Here is a 25,498-nt window from a genome sequence, read left to right as displayed (position 1 = left end):
CCCTTACCCATTTATAGCACTCCCCTACACATTCTTTACCACTCCCTTACCCATTTATAGCACTCCCCTACACATTTTTTAACCACTCCTCTACCCATTCTATACCACTCCTCTACCCATTCTTTACCATTTCCCTACACATTCTTTACCACGCCTCTACCCATTCTATACCACTCCCCTACCAATTCCATACCACCACAACACATTTTATACCACTCCCCAACACATTCTATACCACTCCCTTACCCATTTATAGCACTCCCCTACTCATTCTCTACCATTCCCTTACCCATTTTATACCACTCCCCCATCCATTTATACCAGTCCCCTACCCATTCTATACCACTCCATTACCCATTCTATACCACTCCCCTAATCTTTTTATACCACTCCCCTACCCATTCTATATCACACCCCTACCAATTTTATACTGCTCACTTACTCATTTTATACCAGTCCTTGACCCATTTTTATACCAATCACCTACCTATTTCATACCACACCACTAACCATTCTATACCACTCACTTACACGGGCAGCATGGTCGGCGCAGGTTTGGAGGGCCGAAGGGCCTGTTCTTGTGCTGTACTTTTCTTTGTTCTTTGTTCTTTGTACCCATTCTATACCACTTCCCTACCCATTCTATACCACTCCCTTACCCATTTTACACCACTGCCCCACCCATTTTATACCATTCCCTTACCCATTTTATACCACTCCCCTACCCATTCTATACCACTCCCCTACCCATTCTATACCATTCCCCTACCCATTTTATACCATTCCCTTGCCCATTCTATACCATTCCCTTACCCATTCTATACCACTCTCTTGCCCATTCTATCCCATTCCCGTACCCATTTTATACCACTCCCTTGCCCATTCTATACCACTCCCTTGCCCATTCTATACCATTCCCTTACCCATTCTATACCACTCCCTTGCCCATTCTATACCATTCCCCTACCCATTTTATACCATTCCCTTGCCCATTCTATACCATTCCCTTGCCCATTCTATACCATTCCCTTACCCATTCTATACCACTCTCTTGCCCATTCTATACCATTCCCTTACCCATTCTATACCATTCCCTTACCCATTCTATACCACTCCCTTGCCCATTCTATACCACTCCCTTGCCCATTTTATACCACTCCCTTGCCCATTCTATACCACTCCCTTGCCCATTCTATACCACTCCCTTGCCCATCTTATACCACTCCCTTGCCCATTCTATACCACTCCCTTGCCCATTCTATACCACTCCCTTGCCCATTCTATACCACTCCCTTGCCCATTTTATACCACTCCCTTGCCCATCTTATACCACTCCCTTGCCCATTCTATACCACTCTATTGTCCATTCTATACCACTCCCTTGCCCATTCTATGCCACTCCCTTGCCCATTCTATACCACTCCCTTGCCCATTTTATACCACTCCCTTGCCCAATTGTAAACCACTCCCTTGCCCATTCTATACCACTCCCTTGCCCATTCTATACCACTCTCTTGCCCATTCTATACCACTCCCTTGCCCATTCTATACCACTCCCTTGCCCATTCTATACCACTCCCTTGCCCATTCTAAACCACTCCCTTGCCCATTCTATACCACTCCCTTGCCCATTCTATACCACTCTCTTGCCCATTCTATACCACTCCCTTACCCATTCTATACCACTCTGTTGCCCATTTTATACCATGCCCATGCCCATTTTAAATAGCTTTTATTTAATTCCATTTTGGAAGCTGCTATTGACCCTGCTTTCTGACAGGATAATCGGGATTATAACAACTCATTGTAAAAACAATTCTCCTCATTTCCCTTCTTTTGATTTCGACAATTATCTTAAATCTGTCTCTTCTGGTGATTACTGATCCTCCCTTGAATGGAAAAATGTTCTCCCCGTGTAGTCTATGAAAACTCCTCGTACTTTTCAATACTTCTACTCAATCTCCCCTTGACCAATTTGCTCGAAAGAGTACAATGCTCGCTTCACTATTCATTCCACGCAGTTTATTCTCTCATCCCTGGTCTCATTCTAGTAAATTTCCTCCTCACCTTCTCCAATGCTTTGACATTCTTCCCAAGGAATGTTTCCCTAGATAGTCCGCAACACTCCAATTGAGGCCAAACCAATGAGTTTAGCTAAATTCCCTTGCTTTCATACTCTGTGCCTCGGTTTATATAGCTGAGGGTACTATATGCTTTTTAAAAAACAGCCATCTCAACTTGCCCTACTGCCCTCAAAGATCTGTGTCAGGCACCTCCCACTTTAGGTCTCACTGTTTTTCACTCCTTTAAAATGGTAGATGTAGCGCAACAATTACTCACTCAAGTCGAGAAGTGATGAAGTCAATTGAGGCTTTATTAAGCAAGACTTGTTCCCCAGCAGCTCAGTTACAGAATGCGGCTGCTGGGAGAACCCGGGCTCTTATACTCCGTCTTTCTGGGCGGAGCCAGCAGGCGGCAGATCCAACCAGGACCCGGGACCTGTCTGCCAATAGCCTCTCGGCTTCACAGGTACCGTACTACCCCTAATACATACCATCACAGTAGTATTTTGTTTCTCTGGCCTCACTCCATTCTTCTTTCCGGAATGAATCACTTCACACTTCTCTGCATCAAACATTTGCCATGTTTCATGTACCATCTCACCAGCCGATCTCTGACGGTCTGTACTGTCCTGCATTAGGATGTTCCTGATGGCGGGGGAGCCCAGATTCAGGGGGTCACAGGCTGAGGCTGCGGGGTAGATCATTCAGGACTGAGATGAGGAGAAATTCCTTCAGCCAGAGAGTGGTGAGTCTGTGGAATTCGCTACCACAAAAAGTAGTGGAGGTCGAAACATTTATGTTTTCAAGAAGGAGTTAGATAGAGCTCTTGTGGCAAAGGGGATCAAAGGATTTGGGGGGAAGGTGGGTCAGGTTATTGAATTGGATGAGCAGTCACGAATAGCGGAGCAGGCTCGAAGGGCCGAATGGTCAACCTGCTCCTATTTTCTATGTTTCTATAAGTACTTAAGGATTAGAAGCAGGAATAGATCACGTGGCCCGTCGAGCCTGATCCACTATTCAATACAATCCCCGACTTCAACGCCACTTCCCTGCCTGCTCCCCAGTTCCCCTAATCCCTTTGGGAGGCTAAAAATCTGTCCAATCCACTCTTAAATGTATTCAATTATGGAGCTCCCACAAAATCCCGCAGGGTGAAGAATTCCAAAGATTCACAGCCCTCTGGGTGAAGTAATTCCTCCCCATCTTGGTCCTAAATGATCAAACCCCCCCCCCCCCTTATCCTGAGACTGTGCCCCCTGTGTTTTAGATTTCCCGACCAACAATCTCTCAAGTGCCCACCCCTTCAAGCCCCTTCAGGATTTTGTAGGTTTCCCACAAGAGTGGGAAGCAACCCTCAATTGGCCACTTAAGGGGTTCCATGGGCTGCCCAGTGGACGGGCCACGCTGCCAAGATTCCCACCGTCGACAATATGCCACGGTGGCAGGAATATATTGGGCTCCCCTCATGCCTTTTGCCACCTTATTTCCGCACCCCCTGACTACCAACTCGCCGCCAATGGGCTGGGAAAATCCTGCCCTATATCTTTAGTCATGACGGGAGTTCGAACTGCGGATGTCTTTCTTTCCTCCCTCGTATAAAGGTGCCAGCCCTGTACCCAACCTACCCCCCGATTTGAAGCTCAGCCATTGCCCGTTTACAGCTTCACCTCTAGTTGCTTCTCCGCTTTCCAGCTATCAGACTTCACTGAACACATCCTCCTGATAACTATTGTTACATTTATCCCGAGGGCAGCTGCTGGAGGGAGGAATAAATAGACCAGAGATCCAGGAATTGTCGCCCGCCCAAAAGGATTTGCCGGTAATGATTTACAACCTCCCAGGACATTTTCCTTCACAAATTACCTCAATTCCAGGCTGTGAGGGAAAGAAATATCTGGACTAAAAATAACTACGTGGCATTAAATTAAACAGAGTTTTAACAGGAGGAACCGAGATGAAAATGGATAACGTAAAGACAAAACTAGGTAAATGGATTCAAATATGACAAGGGTGCTATCGTTGGGATTTCTCCAAAGTCTTCCACCGTTCTTCTACTTACATGACTTATGGAACATGGATTTAATTTCACCCACTGTGGCATTTGGTTCCACCTAAATAGGATGCAAACAAAATGCAGTCAGTAGCTCTACGTGCTGCAAACTTGGGAGCAGAAAGGGAATTGGCCGAGCGCAATGCAGATTTCAGGAGGAAGGGCCTTAGGGTGCGCTGCCCTAAGGGCATAATCACATATTAGTGTGACATTCAGATGTTCAGGGGCATAACAGCAGCTGAAATAAATTCCGCTACCCCCCACCTCCTCCGCCGCAACAAAGCCAGTAGCACCTAATCCTGACTTCATTCTTTGTGACAAGAGTTTAATGCGCGTCAACTAAGTCACTTCAAAAGCGTCCTTCAAATCAATTTATCACTTTATATTGAGTAAAAATAGACGGAAGGTTCGGGTGCCCTTGTTCTCAGTGAGTGCCTCCATCTATCAAAGAACAATTGGGTCAAACGCAAAGCAGCACAAAGTATTTACGTCTCACAAAATCAATCGTGCAACAGCCACAACTATCCATGCGGGATTTCTCTTTTAAAGTAACGTTTCGAACCTCACCTTGTCGAGGAAGCAGAGCTGCTCCTTGGTCTTGGCATTAAGGACTTCCACCTCAAAGAAAACAAACGATTTAGCTTTTTTAGTTGTGGCTGAGGACTCTCTTGCTTGCTGCGTGATAGCAGCAGTGACCGCTTTCTTCTTTAAGCTATTCACAGTAAACACAGTGGTTAAGTCTATCGTCTGCATTGGTGCCATTGCTTTTCGGTGGGCACCAGGAGTAAAAGCTAAAGGTTGCACAAAGAATTGAGCAGGCGCCTAGCAGCACAAATGTGAAGGAGGTGGCAAGCACGCGTGCCCCTGACTTTTACAGACAGTAATAATTGTAAAGGGGCATTGTGACAGGAGCATGATTAAAACAACGCAACTGATGGGAATGGCTTTGTAACTCAATACCCCAGAAAGAATTCACTATCACACTCGGTTATAATTGAGCAACACCCCATATCTTAATCCAGCTGTTTCACTGCCTGCAAACTCATCCTTCAAACTAATGGCTTGTAACAGTCAGAGATAACCAGATCCCCGAGGAATCGTGACAAACACTCAACGTAAAACCTTCAGTCGCGAGCACTATAAAGAGAGAGCAAAGCAGTGTAACTGGACCAGCATACCATTCATTTCAAAATATCTCACATTGCGGGTGAGAGTGTCTGGGTGAATATCGTACATACATATCAACACATTTTTCTGTGCATTATATAAACAAACCGATGCTTCATACTTGATCAGTCAACTGTCCCCTTCCCAGGATGCCCATTAACTAGTGTCACGACCCCAGACCAGACGCCCGAATTTCGGTACAATCCTGGACAGAATCCCAAATTTCATTACAATCCGATTAGGGATCAGTAATCTTTTTGTTTGTCAAAGTAGAAAACATTTAAAATCCCGGTAACTCAATCAGATAATAAAGCTATGAGATTCCATGGTTCTAAACAAAAAGAAGAAATTTGACTGTATGGAGTCAGCAAAGCAAACAATCAACACTACCTATCTCATCGTCTTTTAAAAATACATATTTATTCAAAGTTTCAACGATTTTCAACAAAACACTCCAACCAGAAAAAAGACAAAACAAGCAAAAATTATACATGAGATTTCCACCAAAATACAATAACCCCCATTTAACAAATAAACACGCCAGTATGGAAAATGCCACACTCTAACCTAAACAAAACAGAAAAAACAAATGCGCCCCCCCCCCCCCCCCCGCTGCTGCTGCTACTGACCTCCACCTAATGTTCCACGGGAAAGTCTAGGAACGGTTACCACCGCCTGAATAACCCCTACGCAGACCCTCGCAAATCAAACTTTTTCCTTTCCACCTTGATGAACCCTGCCATATCGTTAATCCAAGCTTCCACGCTTGGGGGCTTCGCATCCCTCCACATTAGTAGGATCCTTCGCTGGGCTACCAGGGACACAAAGGCCAGAACACCGGCCTCTTTCGGCTCCTGCACTCCCGGCTCGTCCAATACCCCAAATAATGCTACCCCCCAGCTCGGCTTGACCCAGGCGTTCACCACCTTGGACACCGTCCTCGCAAAGCCCCTCCAGAACCCTCCAGCGCCGGGCATGTCCAGAACATGTGGGCATGATTTGCTGGGCACCCCGAGCACCTCACACACCTGTCCTCCACCCCAAAAAAACTACTCATCCTCACCCCTGTCATATGCGCCCGATGGACAACTTTGAACTGTATTAGGCTGAGCCTGGCGTAAGAGGAGGAATAATTAACCCTACTCAGGGCATCAGCCCACAGATCGTCATCCAGCTCCTCCTCCCACTTGCCTTTTAACTCCTCCACTGAGGCCTCCTCCGCCTCCTGCAGTTCCTGATAGATTGCCAAGACCTTGCCTTCTCCGACCCATACACCCAAAATCACCCTGTCCTGAATCCTTCGTGCTGGGAGCAGCAGAAATTCCCTCACCTGCCGTTTCATAAACACCCTCACTTGCGCGTACCTAAAAGCATTCCCGTGAGGTAACCCAAATTTCTCCTCTAGCACCCCTAGGCTCGCAAAAGTCCCATCGATGAATAGGTCCCCCATTCTTTTAACCCCAACCCGATGCCAGCTCAGAAACCCCCCATCCATCCCACCCGGAACAAACCTGTGGTTCTCTCATATCGGGGACCAGACCGAGGCCCCCACCTCGCCCCTATGTCGCCTCCACTGCCCCCAGATCTTCAGAGTCGCCGCCACCACCGGACTCGTGGTGTACCCTGTTGGCAGAAGCGGCAACGGTGCCGTCACTAGCGCCCCCAGACTTGTACCCACACAAGACGCCACCTCTATCCTCTTCCACGCTGCCCCCTCTCCCTCCATTACCCACGTACGGATCATCGCCACATTGGCTGCCCAATAATAGCCACATAGATTCAGCAGTGCCAGACCCCCATGTCCCTGCTATGCTCCAAAAACACCCTCTTCACCCTCGGGGTCTTATTCGCCCACACAAATCCCATAATACTCCTGCTTACCCGTTTAAAAAAAGCCTTGGGGATTAGGATGGGCAGGCACCGGAACACAAACAGGAACCTCAGGAGGACCGTCATCTTGACCGACTGCACCCTACCCTAACACATCTCTTGAAGTCCTCCTCCATCTGTTCCACCAACCTTGTCAAATTGAGCTTGTGCAGGGCCCCCCAGCTCCTAGCTACCTGGATCCCCAGGTATCGGAAGCTCCTTTCCGCCCTCTTCAGCGGTAGCTCATCTATCCCCCTTCCCCGGTCCCCCGCATGCACCACAAAGAGCTCACTCTTCCCTACGTTGAGCTTATAGCCCGAGAAGTCCCCAAATTCCCTAAGGATCCGCATAACCTCCCCCATCCCCTCCACTGGGTCTGCAACATATAACAACAGGTCATCAGCATATAACGACACCAGTTGTTCTTCCCCCCACTCGGACCAATCCCCTCCAGTTCCTAGACTCCCTCAGTGCCATGGCCAGCGGCTCAATTGCCAATGCAAACAACAAGAGGGATAAGGGACACCCCTGCCTCGTCCTGCGGTACAACCTAAAGCACTCCGACCTCCGCCGGTTCACAGCCACACTCGCCACTGGGGCCCTATATAAAAGCCTGATCCATCTTATGAACCCTTCCCCGAACCCAAACCTCCGCAGCACTTCCCATAGATACTCCCACTCCACCCGATCAAAGGCCTTCTCCGCGTCCATAGCCGCCACTACCTCCACTTCCCCCTCCACCGAGGGCATCATGATCACATTTAAGAGCCTCCGCACATTCGTGTCTTCCCTTCACAAACCCCATCGGGTCCTCATGGATGACCCCCGGGACACAGTTCTCAATGCTCGTAGCCAGTACCTTCGCCAACAACTTAGCGTCCATATTGAGAAGCGAAATCGGCCTATATGATCCACATTGCAATGGATCCTTATCTCGCTCCAAAATCAACGAGATCAGTGCCCGGGACATTGTCGGGGGCAGAGTCCCCTCCTCCCTCGCCTCCTTAAAAATTCTCACCAGGTCCCGGGGCCTTGCCCGCCTGCATGCTCCCCAATCCTTTAACCAGCTCCTCCAGCCCAATCGGCGCCCCCAAACCAACCACCTCCTCCTCCTCCACCCTCGGAAACCTCAGTTGGTCCAAGAATTGCCGCATTCCCTCCCCCCCCCAGTCCGGGGGCTCAGACCTGTACAGATCCCCATAGAAGTCTCTAAATACCTCGTTTATTCTCACCGCACTCCACACCGTATTCCCCCCTTTATCTCGAATTCCACCAATCTCCCTCGCTGCCTCCCTCTTGCGAAGCTGATGTGCCAGCACCCGGCTCGCCTTCTCCCCATACTCATATACCGCCCCCTACCTATCTCATACTCTAACATCCAGAAGTAACACGCGGCGAACATGAATTAACAGATAAACTGGGGTCGGACGCACGACAAACTGCACATTAAATGGCAGACGCAAACAAGATGAATCTCCTCAGCAACCCACCAGGACGTAATGAGCATCAAAACTTCTTCAAAGCCTGTCTCATAATAATAATCTTCATTGTCACAAGTAGGCTTACATTAACACTGCAAAGATGTTACTGTGAAAAGCCCCTAGTTGCCACACTCCGGAGCTTGTTCAGGTACACTGCGGGAGAATTCCGAATGTCCAAATTACCTAACAGCACGGGCTGGATTTTCCGATTCCCGACTCTGAAATCGCTTTCGGCGACGGGGCGGAGAATCCCTGATGACGCCCAAACCGGGGGCGGCACCGCTTTCGCGATGCTCAGCCCCCTGAAAAGTGGCGTACTCTAGGAGTACGCCGCACGCCTTATCCCGTCCTGCGATTCTCCATCCCCGACCCGGCCGAGTTCCTGACGGCGTGGGACACGTGTGGTCTCATCCGTCGGGAATTCAGCGAGGCGGCTGCGGACTCAGTCCAGCGCCGCCACAGTCAGGGGAGGGCTGATCCGCGGGCAGAGGGGGCTTCAATCGGGGCTGGGGACACTGCGGGGGGTGGGGGGTGGGGTTCTGGGCACGCGAGTGGCCGAAGCGGGGTACTATTTTGCGGTCCGGGTCCGCGCACTGCATCCGCCATAGAGCACGGCGGGTCCGTTGCAGGCGGGAGCTCCATGCTGCCTCCCTGCTAGCCCCCCCCCCCCCTACCCGGAGCAGAGAATTGGTGGTCGTTTTGCGCCAGTTTTCCTGGCCTAAAACACCACCATTTTCACGCCGGCATGGGCACTTCGTCTCTCAAACGGAGAATCCAGCCCCATGTCTTTCGGGACTTGTGGGAGGAAACCGGAGCACCCGGAGGAAACCCCCGCAGACACGGGGAGAACGTGCGGACTCCGCACTGAGAATGACCCAAGCCGGGAATCGAACCTGGGACCCTGGCTCTGTGAAGTATCAGCGCTAACCGCTGCGCCACCGTGCTGCCCTCACCTGACAAGTGATTTCAGCTCCTCGTTTCTGAGAATCTCTGATTTCCCTCAAAAGCAGCTCCAAACCCTGTCTGCCCCAATGAAAGCTCACCTCCCAGTTGCTCATATCTTCTCTAAAAACTGCGTCCCACTGGATTCATAAGGCTGCAGCCCAGCATCCAGTTACCAGCGCCAGTCTGCCTCTCTATCTACTCTCAGCAGATCTCCACAAGCTCACGGCCTTTTCTTTACCCCAGTTGGCAGCTTCACGGAGCTACCACTGCCCCAGCACCATCCAGCCTCTCTCTCTCTTCCCCCCCCCCACCCTTTGGGTCTCTCTGAGACCCCGTTCCCTCAGCAATACAGAACTAATGGAAGCACTTCAACTTTTTGGAGACAACCCTTAACTCCAAATGCTCCCCGTAGATTGCTGTTCACTTCACCCCCTCCCCCTTGAACCCATCTGTGTGGCCTGCTTACACAGAGGGTAGTGGGTGCCTGGTGCCCGCTGCCGGAGGAGGTGGTGGAAGCAAGTACGATAGTGATGTTTAAGGGGCATCTTGACAAAAACTGAATAGGATGGGAATAGAGGGATACGGACCCAGGAAGTGCAGAAGGTTTTAGGTTCGACCGGGTAGCATGGCAGGCGGAGGCCTGGGGAGGGCCGAAGGGCCTGTTCCTGTTCTTTGTCCTTTGTTACTATTCCCCACCTGGGCTCTGCCCATGTCCTTAGGGAGGGTCCAATGGATCTAAGTTGGGTACATCCTGTGTCATAAATGTTATAATCTCTGGTTAACTAAAGGTCACTCCCCACAGTGTGAAATTACCTTGGCTGCAGACCTGACAAAAATCCAAAAGACAAAGATTCTCCCACACAATGTTGTCAAAATCCAGAGTTTGGGATTCAGGATGAGTTTGCATCTGGTTAAATGAAATGGGAGCATTATATTTGAAAGAAAGGGTGACCCTCAAGGCACCGGGTCACTGTCCGTGAGCAGTTTGCACATTCTCCCCATGTCCACAAATATAGCCTGGCTATACTACATAACTGGGAGTGATAGTATGAAAAATGAAAATGGCTTATTGTCACAAGTCGGCTTCAAATGAAGTTACTGTGACAAGCCCCTAGTCGCCACATTCCGGTGCCTGTTCGGGGAGGCTGTCATGGGAATTGAACCGTGCAGCTGGCCTGCCTTGGTCTGCTTTCAAAGCCAGCGATTTAGCCCTGTGCTAAACAGCCCTTAAAATGAATGAAATGAAAATTGTTTATTATCACAAGTAGGCTTCAATGAAGTTACTGTGAAAAGCCCCTAGTCGCCACATTCCGGCGCCTGTTCGGGGAGGCTGGTACGGGAATTGAACCGTATTATAATTCAGCAAAGATTACATTGTCACAAACAAGTCAGTCACACATTGCCATAAACACATTAGCATCACAACACTAAACAGTCACAAATATGATAGTAATGCAGTTCTAGACAGGTGTATCTAGTAAGTACAGAGCAACAAATATGAGAGTATTGCAGTTCTAGACACCCTAGAAATATAACAGCATCTAATTTAACACAGCAACAAAGTCAGTAGTCCGCACATTCAATTGCAACACAGTAGAGGCAAACTGACTGATCCAAGCATCAATAACAAAGGACGGGGGTTTGAACTGAATTTGCTTTGTGGGGAGCAGAGGGTTGGTACCTGAAACAACAACCCTTAGTTAAACATTACATTTGAGATACAGAGACCGGAATTCTCCAGAACACTGTCCACTTTCCTGGACAGTGCAGCTCCAACAACACTTAAGAAGCTCAACACCATCTAGGACAAAGCAGCCTGCTTGATTGCTCCCCCTTCCACAAACATTCAATCCCTCCATTACTGACGAACAGTGTGCACCATCTACAAGGTGCACTACAGGAACTCGCCAAGGTTCCTTAGACAGCACTTTCCAAACCCACGGCTATTACCATCCAGAACGACAAGAGCAACAGATACCTGGGAACCCCACCACTTGGAGGCTCCCCTCCAAGACACTCACTTTCTTGACTTGGAAACATATCTCCATTCCTTCACTCTCACTGGGTCAAAATCCTGGAACTTCCCCCTAGCAGCACAGTGGGTGTATCTACACCTCAGGGACTGCAGCGGTTCAAGAAGGTAACTCGCCACCAACTTCTGAAAGGCAACTAGGGATGGGCAATAAATGCTGGCCTAACCAGCGACACCCACATCCCGTAAATTATGTGTTCCACCATTCAGTAAGATCATTGTTGATCTACAACCTAACACTGTGCTCTCACCTTTGCTCCTTATTCATTTGGTTAACAAAAATCTATCACTCTGTTTTCAAAATAACAGTTGATCTAGCATCAATTTTCATTTGTGGAAGAGAGTTTTGTGTAGAAGTGTTTTGTAATTGCACTACTGAACAATCTGACTCTAATTCTTCGACTATTTCCCAGTCCTAGGCTTTCCAACCCAAAAAAATATTCTTCCTCGATCTACCCTCTCTGCTCTTCTTAACATACTGGAAACGTTGATGTTTTAAATTCTAGGCAATAGAACTTCTGCTTGGGTAACCTCTCCTTGGACTACTCTTGGCATCCAAGATATCATTCTGGTAAATCTCCAAGGTCACTCAACCCAATTCTGAAGAAGTCATGTTGGGCTCGAACCTCTGGCGAGAGGTGCAACAGAGCAACGAGGTTGTACCACAAACAAAACAAGTGCAATCATCAAATATCGAAAGAGAACTCCTGGAACGACAAAAAGAGAAACACGTTAACATTGTTGCCCAACAATTCAGTGAGTCCAATGTGCAAACAGGCTCATAAGTCCAGCCTAATATGTGGGCGACGAATTCGGGTTGACCGCCTCAAGGGTGGGTCAGGGCCCGCCGATTACGCCGGCAAATGGAGCCATCAGGTATGCGAACCAGGAACGAGCGGGGAGCCACTCAGTGGAGAACCTCGGCAGTTGCCGACCAGCCACCCTCTGGTAGGTGTATGCGGACGTTGTCTCCAGGCGCCAGGGCAGGAAGATCAGTTGCCCGAGTGTCATGTGCCACCTTCTGCTGAGCACGCTGCTGTTGCATCCTTTGCAGTACTGGAGCATGGTCGGGTCTAGGAACATGAATGGACGGCATAGTGGTCTTGAGGGCGCGACCCATCAACAACTGGGCTGGTGAGAGGCCAGTGGCTAGTGGGGCCGAGCGATAGGCCAGCAGGGCGAGGCAGAAATCCGATACGGCAGCAGCAGCCTTGCAGAGGAGCCGCTTCACGATATGGACGCCCTTTTCCGCCTTGCCATTTGACTGGGGATGCAGAGGGCTGGACGTCACGTGTGTGAAGCCATATGAAGCGGCAAAAGAAGACCATTCTTGGCTCGCAAAACAGGGCCCATTGTCCGACATGACGGTAAGCGGAATGCCATGGCGAGTGAAGGTTTCTTTACATGCTCTGATTACAGCTGATGTTGTCAAGTCGTGCAGGCGTATGACCTCCGGATAATTGGAAAAATAGTCAATTATGATGACGTAGTCCCTGCCGAGCGCAAGAAAAAGGTCCACACCCACCTTCGCCCAGGGGGACGTCACCAACTCATGGGGCTGAAGTGTCTCAGGGGGTTGCGCCGACTGAAACCTTTGGCAGGTGGGGCAGTTGAGCACCATGTTGGCGATATCATCGCAGATGCCCGGCCAGTACACAGCCTCTCGGGCCCTCCGCCTGCATTTTTCAACCCCGAGATGGCCTTCGTGCAATTGTTCGAGGACAAGGCTGTGCATGCTGTGTGGAATCACAATCCGGTCCAACTTTAGGAGACACCATCAATGATGGCCAAGTCGTCCCGGACATTGTAGAATTGTGGGCACTGCCCCTTGAGCCACCCTTCCGTCATGTGGCGCATCACACGTTGTAGAAAGGGGTCAGCTGCAGTCTCACGGCGAATATGGGCCAGACTTGCATCAGTAGCTGGCAGATTGGCCGATGTGAAGGCTACATGTGCGTCGACCTGACAGATGAACCCCCCCCGATTCGGGCGGTGTGCTCACTGCTCTGGACAGGGCATCCGCGATGATGAGGTCCTTTCCCGCGGTGTAGACCAGTTGGAAGTCGTACCTCCGGAGCTTGAGCAGAATGCGCTGGAGGCGAGGGGTCATCTCATTGAGGTCCTTTTGTATGATGCCGACCAGGGGGTGATGGTCGGTTTCCACGGTGAACTGAGGAAGACCATACACGTAGTTGTGGAATTTATCTATGCCAGTTAACAAACCCAGGCACTCCTTCTCAATCTGCGCATAGCGCTGTTCTGTGGGCGTCATGGCCCGCGAGGCATAGGCGACCGGGGCCCATGATGCAGTGTCGTCCCGTTGCAGGTGTACCGCCCCAATGCCGGACTGGCTGGCATCAGTCGAGATCTTTGTACCTCGAGCAGTGTCGAAGAACGCCAAGACCGGGGCAGTGGTGATCTTGATCTTGAGCTCCTCCCATTCCTTCTGGTGTGCGGGCAGCCACTGGAACTCCGTGGTCTTCTTCACCAGGTGGCGAAGAGCCGTCGTGTAGGAGGCAAGGTTGGGAATAAACTTCCCCAGGAAGTTGACCATCCCGAGAAAGCGTAGCACTATTTCTTGTCTGCCGGCTGCGGCATGGCTGTAATAGCTGTCACTTTGTCTGCATCCGGACGCACCCCTGACCGGGATATGTGGTCCCCCAGAAACTTTAGCTCAGTTTGGCCAAAAGAACACTTGGCTCGATTGAGGCACAGGCCGTGTTCTTGTATCCGAGCAAAGACGCGCTGGAGACGACTGATGTGCTCCTGTGGTGTGGTGGACCAGATGATGACGTCATCAACATAGACACGACCCCTTCGATGCCTTCCATCATCAGTTCCATGATTCTATGAAACACCTCAGATGCCGAGATGATGCCAAACGGCATCCTATTGTAGCAGTACCTGCCAAAGGGAGTGTTGAAAGTGCACAGCTTCCTGCTGGACTGATCCAGCTGAATCTGCCAAAAATCCTTTGAGGCATCAAGCTTGGTAAAAGTTTTAGCCCGGGCCATTTCGCTCGTGATTTCTTCCCGTTTGGGTATGGGGTAGTGTTCCCTCATGATGTTATTGTTCAGGTCTTTCGGGTCGATGCAGATCCGGAGTTCGCCAGAGGGCTTTTTTACGCACACCATGGAGCTGACCCATGGCGTTAGCTCCGTGACCCGGGAAAGCACTCCTTGGTCCTGCAGATCCTGCAGCTGCTGCTTGAGGCGGTCCTTGAGTGGTGCTGGGACTCTACGAGGTGCGTGAATGACCGGGGTGGCGTCCAGTTTGAGCCGTATTCTGTAATTGTAGGACAGTGTGCCCGTGCCCTCGAAAACCTCGTGGTTATGGGTGAGGAGCGAGTGGAGCTGTGCCCTAAAGTCTGCATCCGGGAAATCGGACGTGCCTTCTGGAGACAGAGTGTGTACCCGCTGAACGAGGTGGAGGATCTTGCACGCCTGGCAGGGAGTCCTTCGAGGATCCAACTATCTCGAAAGACAGTGTGGCTGTGTATGAATTGCGTGCAACCTCGAGCTGGCAAGACCCCATGGCCAGGATAACATTCCCGTTTTAATCGACCAACTGACAGCGGGATGGCTGAATCAGTGATTTGACCTTCAAGGTGTAGAAGGCTGACCATGCAATGAGATTGGCGGAGGCACCAGTGTCTAAGCGGAATGTGATTGGTGATCGGTTGACCGTTAGGGTGGCACACCATTCATCGCCCGGATTAACGCGGTGCACTGGCATCGGATGGTGGGTCCTACTTGGGGACATCCGATTTCTGTCTATTACCGCAACGTGGAAGGCTTCCCGGTCGTCGGTATCACCGGTCTGTACGTCGTCAGGGTATGACTCGGTGTATGGAGGCTGAATGGCCCGCATGTCCCTGCGAGGCTGGCGGAATTGCGGAGCGTTGGCAGGCTGAGCTGCTCGACAGCAGGCAGCGTAGTGGCCCATCTTGCCACAGCGGAGGCATTGTCGAGTTTTGGCTGGACATTGCCGCTTTAAGTGTGCGGATCCACAGTTGCCGCATGTCGTGACGTCATGGCATTCGTTGCACCACCGCGCATGCGCAGTTCGGTCCTGCATAGAGCGCGCCTACGCGTCACGTCCCTCTGCGTCGACGTCCCCTCTTTTGGCGCGTACAAGCGGGAGAGGCCTCGGAAAGTGCGCGAAATGGCCGCCCTCATCCGGGCCGCGGGCCGGGAGGAACTCAATCGACTGGACCTGCTCGGCTTCGTAGGACCCCTACCGTGCCGATTCGGCCGCCTGGAATTGGGAGTACCGGCTGGTCGCGTTTTCGTGGAGGACGCAGGTTTCAATGGCGGTGGCTAGGGTGAGGCACTTTATTTTGAGGAGCTGCTGGCGTAGGGTGTCCGAGGTGACCCCAAAAACTATCTGGTCCCGAATCATGGAATCGGAGGTGGTCTCATAGCCGCAGGACTGCGCGAGGATACGGAGGTGTGTCAAAAAAATTGAAAAGGCTCATCCTTACCCTGCAGGCGCTGCTGGAAGAGGTACCTCTCGAAGCTCTCGTTCACCTCGACGCTGAAGTGTTGCTCAAGTTTTAGAAGGACCGTCTTGTACTTCGTCTTGTCCTCGCCTTCCGCGAATGCCAGGGAGTTGTAGATGTGGATGGCGTGTTGCCCTGCCGTGGAGAGGAGGAGGGTGATCTTCCTGGTGTCCGATGCATCCTCCCTGTCTGTGGCTTCTAGGAAGAGCTGGAAGCGCTGTTTAAACAGCTTCCAGTTGACACCAAGATTTCCAGCGATTTGGAGCGGCTGCGGCGGGCTGATGGTGTCCATGGCGCAGGATGGCGGATCTCTGAAGATGTGCAGGTAGGTCTCACAGTTGCTGGGGAGTTTCCAAGCCTGGTATCATGTCGTGTTGGGTGTTCCGATACACAAACAAACCAACACAGTTGTAAATGGTACAACTCTGTTTTATTATTCTGTATAATAACAACTGTTAACTTCTGGCTGTGGTTCGTACTTCACCAGTTAACCTGTGGACCCAGCCCTAGCACTATCTTAGAGAGGCAATCAGCACATGGTGTATGTCTGAGTGGCACGCTGTGAGCTCTGTGCTCTGAGCTATCTCCTGGTGGAATAAGCGGGAACTGTGGTGTTCCCTGTTTTATAGTGCGTGTGCTCTCACTGGTGATTGGCTGTGATGTTGCGTGTGTGTTGATTGGTCCGTCGACCTGTCCATCAGTGTGTGTGTGTGATTGCACCATGATACGTTAATATGGATATCATGACGTTCCCCATTAACCTTTCTTTCTCTCTCCACGGATGCTGCCAGACCTGCTGAGTTTTTTCAGCTTTTTCTATTTTTATTTCGATTAACCCCTGCTGAAGTGTGCTGTCTAGAATGCAACTCCGGGCACGGTTTAACCAAGGCTTCGTACGATTGAAGTCTGACCTTGACTTCCCTCTCAAGAAATGGTCAGCAATCCATTAATCGTTTTGATTATTTTCTGTACCTGCCCATGTCATTTTAATGATCCATGTAGCTCGTGTCTCTTTTCCCCACAGATTTTAATTTTTCACCAACAAGATAGATAGCATCCTGTTGTATTGGCTTTACATCCAAACTTTAGTTTTCCTGCAGTGAAATTTATTTGCTAAAGTTTTATTTTATGCTTCCAGCTACACTGTTTGTGTTGTTGTCAAATTTTGACGTTCTATCCCATTATCAAAGTTATTAATAAATACAGTGAATAGTTGAGGCTCCAACACAGATTCTTGCGACAGATCACTAGTCACACTCTGCCAATTAGACTGCCTGCCCATTAATAATAATAATCTTAACTATTGTCACAAGTAGGCTTCCATTAACACTGCAATGAAGTGACTGTGAAAATCCCCGAGTCGCCACATTCCGGCACTTGTTCGGGTACACAGAGGGAGAATTCAGAATGTCCAATTCACCGAACAAGCACGTCTTTCGGGACTGTGGGAGGAAACTGAAGCACCCGGAGGAAACCCACGCAGACCCGGGGAGAACGTGCAGACTCCGCACAGACAGTGACCCAAGCCGGGAATCGAACCTAGGACCCTGGCGCTGAGAAGCAACCGTGCTAACCACTGTGCTACCATGCTGCCCCCTAGCCTAGAACTGACTTTCAAATTTGAGTATTTTCTTCCAACAGAAAAGGGGAGATGAGGAGACAGGATGGGCTATGTACTAGTTGCTGTAGCCTAATACGTGCCTCAATATATATATATATATGTCAGTTTGTTAATTGTATGTCACACAATGATCTGTATATAGTTTCCGACTGCACACACTGTTACATCTCAAACCACTGGGTGTCCCAACTAAGCGGGGAATATGTTTACCAAGTGATCACATGAGAACGTGACGACGTGGTTGCAAACGTTCTCATTGGCGGGAGTGCAGGAGTTATGCCCAGGAGGGGGTTCAGAACACAAGTGTAACAGCCTCCCGTAACAGCCTCCCCGAACAGGCGCCGGAATGTGGCGACTAGGGGCTTTTCACAGTAACTTCATTTGAAGCCTACTTGTGACAATAAGCGACAGCAGTGCTAGCCACTGCGCCTCCGTGCCACCTCATTGTTGTCAGTGATTTAGGGAACCCACAACTTTCCACAGAGTACGTATCGAATTTGGAAAATTACGATTGAGTTTGCTTCCACCATCCTGCCAGGCTTCCATTCCTCGTTATAATCATGTGTTTCCTCAACTCCTCCTAGCTTTTAGCGCAATTATCTTAACTTATCTGTGAACCCTGGTTACCGACCCCTCTGCTTTGAAACGCTCCCTCCTTATCTCGTAGAATAGAATCCCTTCTGGGCAGAAAGAGGCCAGTCGGCCCATCAAGTCTGCACTAACCCTTTGAAACATCACCCTACATAGGCCCAATCCCCCTCCCTGTAACCCCAGCCTAAGGGGCAATTCACCCAACCTGCACACCTTCGGACTGGATATATTACTGGATATACTGTTACACCATCTACCTTGTCAAAACCCCTCATAATTTTAAACACCTCTATTACATATTAAATCTCCCTGAATCTTTGCTGTTCCAAGGAGAACAACCCCAACTCTCCAGTCTCTCCACATGAGAGCAGCACGGTAGCACAGTGGACAGCATTGTGACTTCACAGCGCTAAAGTCCCAGGTTCGATTCCCCGCTGGGTCACTATCTGTGCGGAGTCTGCACGTTCTCCCCGCGTCTGCATGGGTTTCCTCCGGGTGCTCCGGTTTCCTCCCACAGTCCAAAGGCGCGCAGGTTGGGTGGATTGGCCATGATAAATTGCCCTTAGTGTCCAAAAAGATTAGGAGGGGTTATTTGGTTATGGGGATAGGGTGGAAGTGAGGGCTTAAGTGGGTCGGTGCAGACTCGATGGGCCGAATGGCCTCCTTCTGCACTTTATGTTCTATGACTGAAATCCTTCATCCCTGGTACTTATAGAATTTCATAGAATTTACAGTGCAGAAGGAGGCCACTTGGCCCATCGAGTCTGCACTGGCTCTTGGAAAGAGCACCCTACCCAAGCTCACACACCCACCCTATCCCCATAACCCAATAACCCCACCCAACGCTAAGGGCAATTTTGGACACCAAGGGCAATTTATCATGGCCAATCCACCTAACCTACACATCTTTGGACTGTGGGAGGAAACCGGAGCACCCGGAGGAAACCCACGCACACACGGGTAGAACATGCAGACTCCAATTCCAACAAACCTCCTCTCCAAAGCCTTGACATCCTTCCTAAAGGATGATGCCTAGAATTGGACACAAAGAGCAGAATCTTAACAGTCCCATGGCGGTTGGGTTGAAGGTGGGACAGGGAGGAAGGTAGAATGGGAGTGCATTGGATCAGTGGCAGTGGCGAGTAGACACTTAGAATGTGTAAGTGTCCATTGTGGGCAGATAGGGGATGCCTAGATCTTGCAGACTGGTTCTCCACTGAGGCAAGAGCCCAGCAGGTATCGAGAGACTTTGGACCTGTGGGAAGGGTGCAGCGGGATTGCGGGGGGAGGAGGGGGAGGTGAGGTGGGCCTGAGACATTCGATACTCCTATACGTACCACTGGAGAGTCAGGGATCGGCAGGCCACAGTCCTCAGGCCCAGCCATTCATATACATCAAAAAGAGCTGTGGACATAATCCTGAACCTTGGGGGGACATTATTGTACACCTGAATTTGACACCAACAAGCCAGTTAAGATGATTTGAGGGCACATAGTCAAAAACTTGCTCAAAGAGGTTGGTTTGATGGAGCATCTTTAAAGAGGAGAGAGACAGAGAGGTATAGGAGGGACTTCCAGAGTTTAAGGCCACGGTAACTGAAAGCACAGAATGATAGTGGCTGAAAGAGACCACGCAGAGGCCTGAATTAAATGCTTCCTTGTCAGCGGGTTTGTTGGCAGGGAGAGGGGGACGGTTGGACAAGTAGTCGGGAGGATTTCCTGGGTATGACCGAAACCCAAAAAGAATCAGGTCGAGGCCTCGGGTTGGAATTGACGGGCTCACCTCCATCAGAAACTCCTTTTTACCTTCCAGGGCCCCCCTGTCTGGTAACCACAGGACCTTCCTCCCCTGCCAACCCCACATGCTTCCACTACCTCATCCCACCCTGAGACAAAAAATGTACTTCGTCATGGAATCCTGGAACTCAGGCTCCGGTGAGTGCACGCAGTCCCAGTCCTGACCACTACATTTTCTGGCGCTGCAATCAGATGGGCCGGCAGCTCTCCAAGGCAGGACGTCCTCGTGAATGAGGGGCAGAACTCCCACCTGCAGCCAATTAACGCTCGTTGGAGCATAAAATTGTTGAGGGGCAGGTAGCATCAGTGAAAAAGCCCACCATCCTAAAAATCCAGGCCTTGGAGCTCCTTGCTTGTCCTCTGGGCATTAATGAGTTAAATGTGATAACTATGTGTGGGTGGGATATACAGCCTCACCACCATGGGGAATGTGCATATATATCGTTCCTTGGGTCTCTCTCAATGATTTTCAGTGATTTTCTTCCATAGGGATTCTCTGCGTGGCTGAGCTTATTACCATTTCAGAGTGGGTAAGCCAGAGTCATGTCCAAGTTTGCAGACGACACTAAGATAAGTGGTAAAGTAAAAAGTGCAGAGGATACTGGAAGTCTGCAGAGGGATTTGGATAGGCTAAATGAATGGGCTAGGGTCTGGCAGATGGAGTACAATGTTGACAAATGTGAGGTTATCCATTTTGGTAGGAATAACAGCAAAAGGGATTATTATTTAAATGATAAAATATTAAAACATGCTGCTGTGCAGAGAGACCTGGGTGTGCTAGTGCATGAGTCGCAAAATGTTGGTGTGCAGGTGCAACAGGTGATTAAGAAGGCAAATGGAATTTTGTCCTTCATTGCTAGAGGGATGGAGTTTAAGACTAGGGAGGTTCTGCTGCAATTGTATAAGGTGTTAGTGAGGCCACACCTGGAGTATTGTGTTCAGTTTTGGTCTCCTTACTTGAGAAAGGACGTACTGGCACTGGAGGGTGTGCAGAGGAGATTCACTAGGTTAATCCCAGAGCTGAAGGGGTTGGATTACGAGGAGAGGTTGAGTAGACTGGGACTGTACTCATTGGAATTTAGAAGGATGAGGGGGGATCTTATAGAAACATATAAGATTATGAAGGGAATAGATAGGATAGATGCGGGCAGGTTGTTTCCACTGGCGGGTGAAAGCAGAACTAGGGGGCATAGCCTCAAAATAAGGGGAAGTAGATTTAGGACTGAGTTTAGGAGGAACTTCTTCACCCAAAGGGTTGTGAATCTATGGAATTCCTTGCCCAGTGAAGCAGTAGAGGCTCATTCATTAAATGTTTTAAAGATAAAGATAGATAGTTTTTTGAAGAATAAAGGGATTAAGGGTTATGGTGTTCGGGCCGGAAAGTGGAGCTGAGTCCACAAAAGATCAGCCATGATCTCATTGAATGGTGGAGCAGGCTCGAGGGGCCAGATGGCCTACTCCTGCTCCTAGTTCTTATGTTCTTATGTCAATCAAAGGGTTCTCCTTCAAGCCTTGCAATTCAAAGAATGGGATCAATTATCATCGGCCACAAGGAGCTCCTGTTTATCTCTGTACTAAGTATTAATGGACTGGCTGGACTAACAGGGGATTCCCATGTCGGTTATTAATAAAACAACCTTGAAATCAGACACAGCACAGGGAGAGGGCTCAAGTGAACTCAAGATGTGCCGCATTGCGACTGCCTTCCACTGAGAGCATGGTTAATGCTGAAGAATATTATTGAATTTCCATCTATGCGAGAATGTCAAGAACTTTAATCCCATTGTTCTTTATTAGACTATTTTCTTACTGGACTAAGATTGACAACGGCAATCTGCCTTTCATGGTCAGTCAATCTTTTGGATGAGACATCAAACCAATCTGCCTGATTGGATGTAAAAGATCCCACGGCACTATTTCGGAGATGAGCAGGGAAGTTATTCTGGTCAATATTTATCCTTCAATCAACATCACAAAAATAAGGTTATCTGGTCATTATCACACTGCTGTTTTTGAGGAGTTTGCTGGGTGAAAATTGACTGCCATAGTTCCTTAAAACGCTTCACACGTACTTGCTTGGCCGTAAAGTGCTTTGAGATGCCCAGTGATTCAGCTTTCTGATTAATTGGCAAAGATGGGGAGCGGGCATCATTCCCAGCTTCCTTGTTTCAATAGTTCCGAGTCTCCGCCCTGCTTGTTTTCTGTTAATGTCCTGTTCCCCGCGATCAGTCGAAATTCAATTTGTTTTCTTTATTTAACCTTTTCGATCACCTCTGGGACATAATGTTGCTGGAGACAGCTGCTCGGTTGTGGCTTCCAACTGCGATTAAATGTATTCCTGGCGGTTTCACAGTGTGTCTTGTCCCCACCCTCCAGCCATTAGTCGGCCAACACACCAACCTTGTGACGCACGGCCTTCCGACGCCAATTGGAAAGCTAAAAGACTCATTGCTCAATTGGATGATGCTTTGCCGTCAGTCATAAAGGCTCCTATCCACCCCCCACCCAACATTTTCAATAGATTTTTATATCTAGTAAAGAGAAATGTTCAATGAAAACGACAACAAAAAAAATCTATCTTAATATCCCAATGATTTTTCTCCAGGGCTGAGCCACAGCACTGTCCTGAAAATTGATGTTCAATTCCTGGAGAGTGGGCAACCTTATGGCTGTGGTGTGGGACCTGCCGAGCAGTAAGATGAATGCTTTCAGTCCAATACCACATTCTGAGATTATTCACTTTCCTTTGAGCACCTCCCCTCGGTCAAGAGTTGGTGAGGCCCCTTCGACAGACTAGTGAGCAATCACAAAGCTGTTGATTCATCAGAATCAATGACCCAAAGAAACTGCCTCACGACTGCTCGAGGTTAACAGCTATAATCTAGCCGACTTGCTTGTCGCAGCGTTTTCAATTGTTTCGGAATCCGATGAGGCATGTGAATTCTTCACGTCGCTGCTTCTCAGAATGCCTGTTCCACATTGCCCCCAGACCATTCACTGGAAGCTCTTCAGAAAAATTATAAGGCATGAGTAGACAGGAAATAAAGGAAAGGATTGGCAAGTCATGTTGCAGCTGTATAGAACCTTAGTTAGGCCACACTTGGAGTATAGTGTTCAATTCTGGTCGCCACACTACCAGAAGGATGTGGAGGCTTTAGAGAGGGTGCAGAAGAGATTTACCAGAATGTTGCCTGGTATGGAGGGCATAAGCTATGAGGAGCGATTGAATAAACTCGGTTTGTTCTCACTGGAACGAAGGAGGTTGAGGGGCGACCTGATAGAGGTATACAAAATTATGAGGGGCATAGACAGAGTGGATAGTCAGAGGCTTTTCCCCAGGGTAGAGGGGTCAATTACTAGGGGGCATAGGTTTAAGGTGAGAGGGGCAAGGTTTAGAGTAGATGTACAAGGCAAGTTTTTTACGCAGAGGGTAGTGGGTGCCTGGAACTCACTACCGGAGGAGGTGGTGGAAGCAGGGACGATAGGGACATTTAAGGGGCATCTTGACAAATACATGAATAGGATGGGAATAGAAGGATACGGACCCAGGAAGTGTAGAAGATTGTAGTTTAGTCGGGCAGCATGGACGGCACGGGCTTGGAGGGCCGAAGGGCCTGTTCCTGTGCTGTACATTTCTTTGTTCTTTGTTCTTTGTTTGACTTGTATGTATATCACGGACGGGATTCTCCCCTACCCGGTGGCGCGGGGGGTCCTGGCGCCGAGGAGTGGCGTGAACCACTCCGGCGTCGGGCCGCCCCAAAGGTGCGGAATCCTCCGCACCTTCAGGGGCTAGGCCGGCCCCGGAGTGGTTTGTGCCGCGCCGGCCGGCGGGGAAGGGGCTCGACACCAGGCCAACCGGCGGCGAAGGGCCTCCCACGGCCGGCGTGAGTTGGCGCATGCGCGGGAGCGCCAGCGTGTGCTGGCCTCATCCCAGCGCATGTACAGAGGGGTTCGTCTCTGCACCGGCCATGGGAGACCGTTACAGCCGCCGGTGCGGAGGAATAGAGTGCCCCCATGGCACAGGCCCGCCCGCGGATCGGTGGGCCCCGATGGCGGGCCAGGCCATCGTGGGGGCACCTCCTGGGGCCAGATCCCCCTGCGCCCCCCCCCCCCCCGAGGACTCAGGAGGCCGCCCACGCAGCCAGGTCCTGCCGGTAAGTACCTACTCTAATTTACGCCGGCGGGACCGGCCGAAAGGGGGCGGCCACTCGGCCCACCGCGGGCCGGAGAATCGGCGGGGGGGGGGGGGGGGGGGGGGCGCGCTGCCAGCGGCCACCGACCGGTGCGGTGCGATTCCTGCCCCCACCAAAGCCCCGGCGCCGGAGAATTCGGCAGCCGGCAGGGGCGGGATTCACGCCGCCCCCTCCGCCGATTCTCCAACCCGGCGGGGGGGTCGGAGAATCCCGCCCCACATCTTTCACAGCCTCAGGATGATCGAAATCGCTCCACAGCCAATAAAGTGTAAGGCAGGAACAGAGTCACAGAATTGTTACAGTGCAGAAGGAGGCTATTCGGCCCATCGTGTCGCCACCATCTCTCCAACCGAGCATTGTGGCTTTGTGCCATTCCCTGCCTTTTCCCCGGACCCCTGTACATTGTTTCTATTCAAGTAATCGTGTAATGCCTCGATTGAACCTGCCTCCACCACATTGCATTTGAGACCAGAACCCTCACTGTATTTAAAAGCTTTTTCTCACTTCTGCTTCTTTGAAAATCATTTTAATCCTGTGAATATGGAGGCCCTTAGTGTTGAGTATCCAGTGGCCTTGCTAATGGCAGTGACAGGAGGGGTTGTAATTAATTTCAGGCTTTGGGTTTCAGTGATGAGAAATTCAGTGTGTGTGTATGTGTGTGACATGTGTTTGTTTGTGTATGTGTGATATATGTGTGTGTTGGATACGTGTGTGTGTGTGTTTGTGATGACCAGCCTTTCTATATCCTCCTGTAATTTCCTCACTATTTACCACCCCACCAATATCATATGTGAACTTACTGGTCAACCCTCCTTCATTTAAGTCTAATTCATTTATGTAAACTCAAGCAGCAGGGGCCCCAACACTGATCCCTGTGGGACCCCACTGGACACAAGGTTCCAGTCAGAAAAACACCCCTCGACCATCATCACCCTCTGCTTCCTGCCACTCAGCCAATTCTGGATCCAATTTGCCAAATTTCCATAGATCCCATGGGCTCTCACCTTCACTGTCAGTCTCCCATGTGGGACCTTACCAAAAGCCTTGCTGAAGTCCAAGTAGACCATGTCAAATGCATTGTCCTCATCCACAGGCCTGGTCAGCTCTTGGGAAAATTCAATAAAGTTGGTCAGACATGATCTCCCCTTAACAAAACCCCGCCGACTGTTCTTGATTAATCTCTGCCTCT

The 25,498-nt window shown here is 50.0% G+C and overlaps 1 protein-coding gene across 3 annotated transcripts in view; it reads right to left on the bottom strand.

Moving 5' to 3' along the window:
* Window positions 1–25,498, bottom strand: part of LOC140426134 (very-long-chain enoyl-CoA reductase-like) — a 158,396-nt gene that overhangs the window by 31,417 nt on the left and 101,481 nt on the right. The window contains exons 1-3 of one of the 3 annotated variants that reach the window (XM_072510533.1): window positions 5,292–5,332; window positions 4,681–4,731; window positions 4,123–4,174 (exon numbers count right to left, since the gene is read on the bottom strand). In XM_072510533.1, the coding sequence (XP_072366634.1) occupies window positions 4,123–4,174; window positions 4,681–4,731; window positions 5,292–5,294 (106 nt within the window). In that variant the 5' untranslated portion in view covers window positions 5,295–5,332. Of the gene's footprint in view, window positions 1–4,122; window positions 4,175–4,680; window positions 5,110–5,291; window positions 5,333–25,498 lie in introns of those variants that run through there. The other 2 variants (XM_072510532.1, XM_072510531.1) reach the window with 2 other exon arrangements.

This window comes from Scyliorhinus torazame, chromosome 7 (assembly GCF_047496885.1).
Source record: "Scyliorhinus torazame isolate Kashiwa2021f chromosome 7, sScyTor2.1, whole genome shotgun sequence".
In the NCBI taxonomy this organism is placed as follows: domain Eukaryota; kingdom Metazoa; phylum Chordata; class Chondrichthyes; order Carcharhiniformes; family Scyliorhinidae; genus Scyliorhinus; species Scyliorhinus torazame.
Note: the sequence above shows the minus strand (reverse complement) of the source record. Positions and strands in the feature narration are given on the sequence as shown.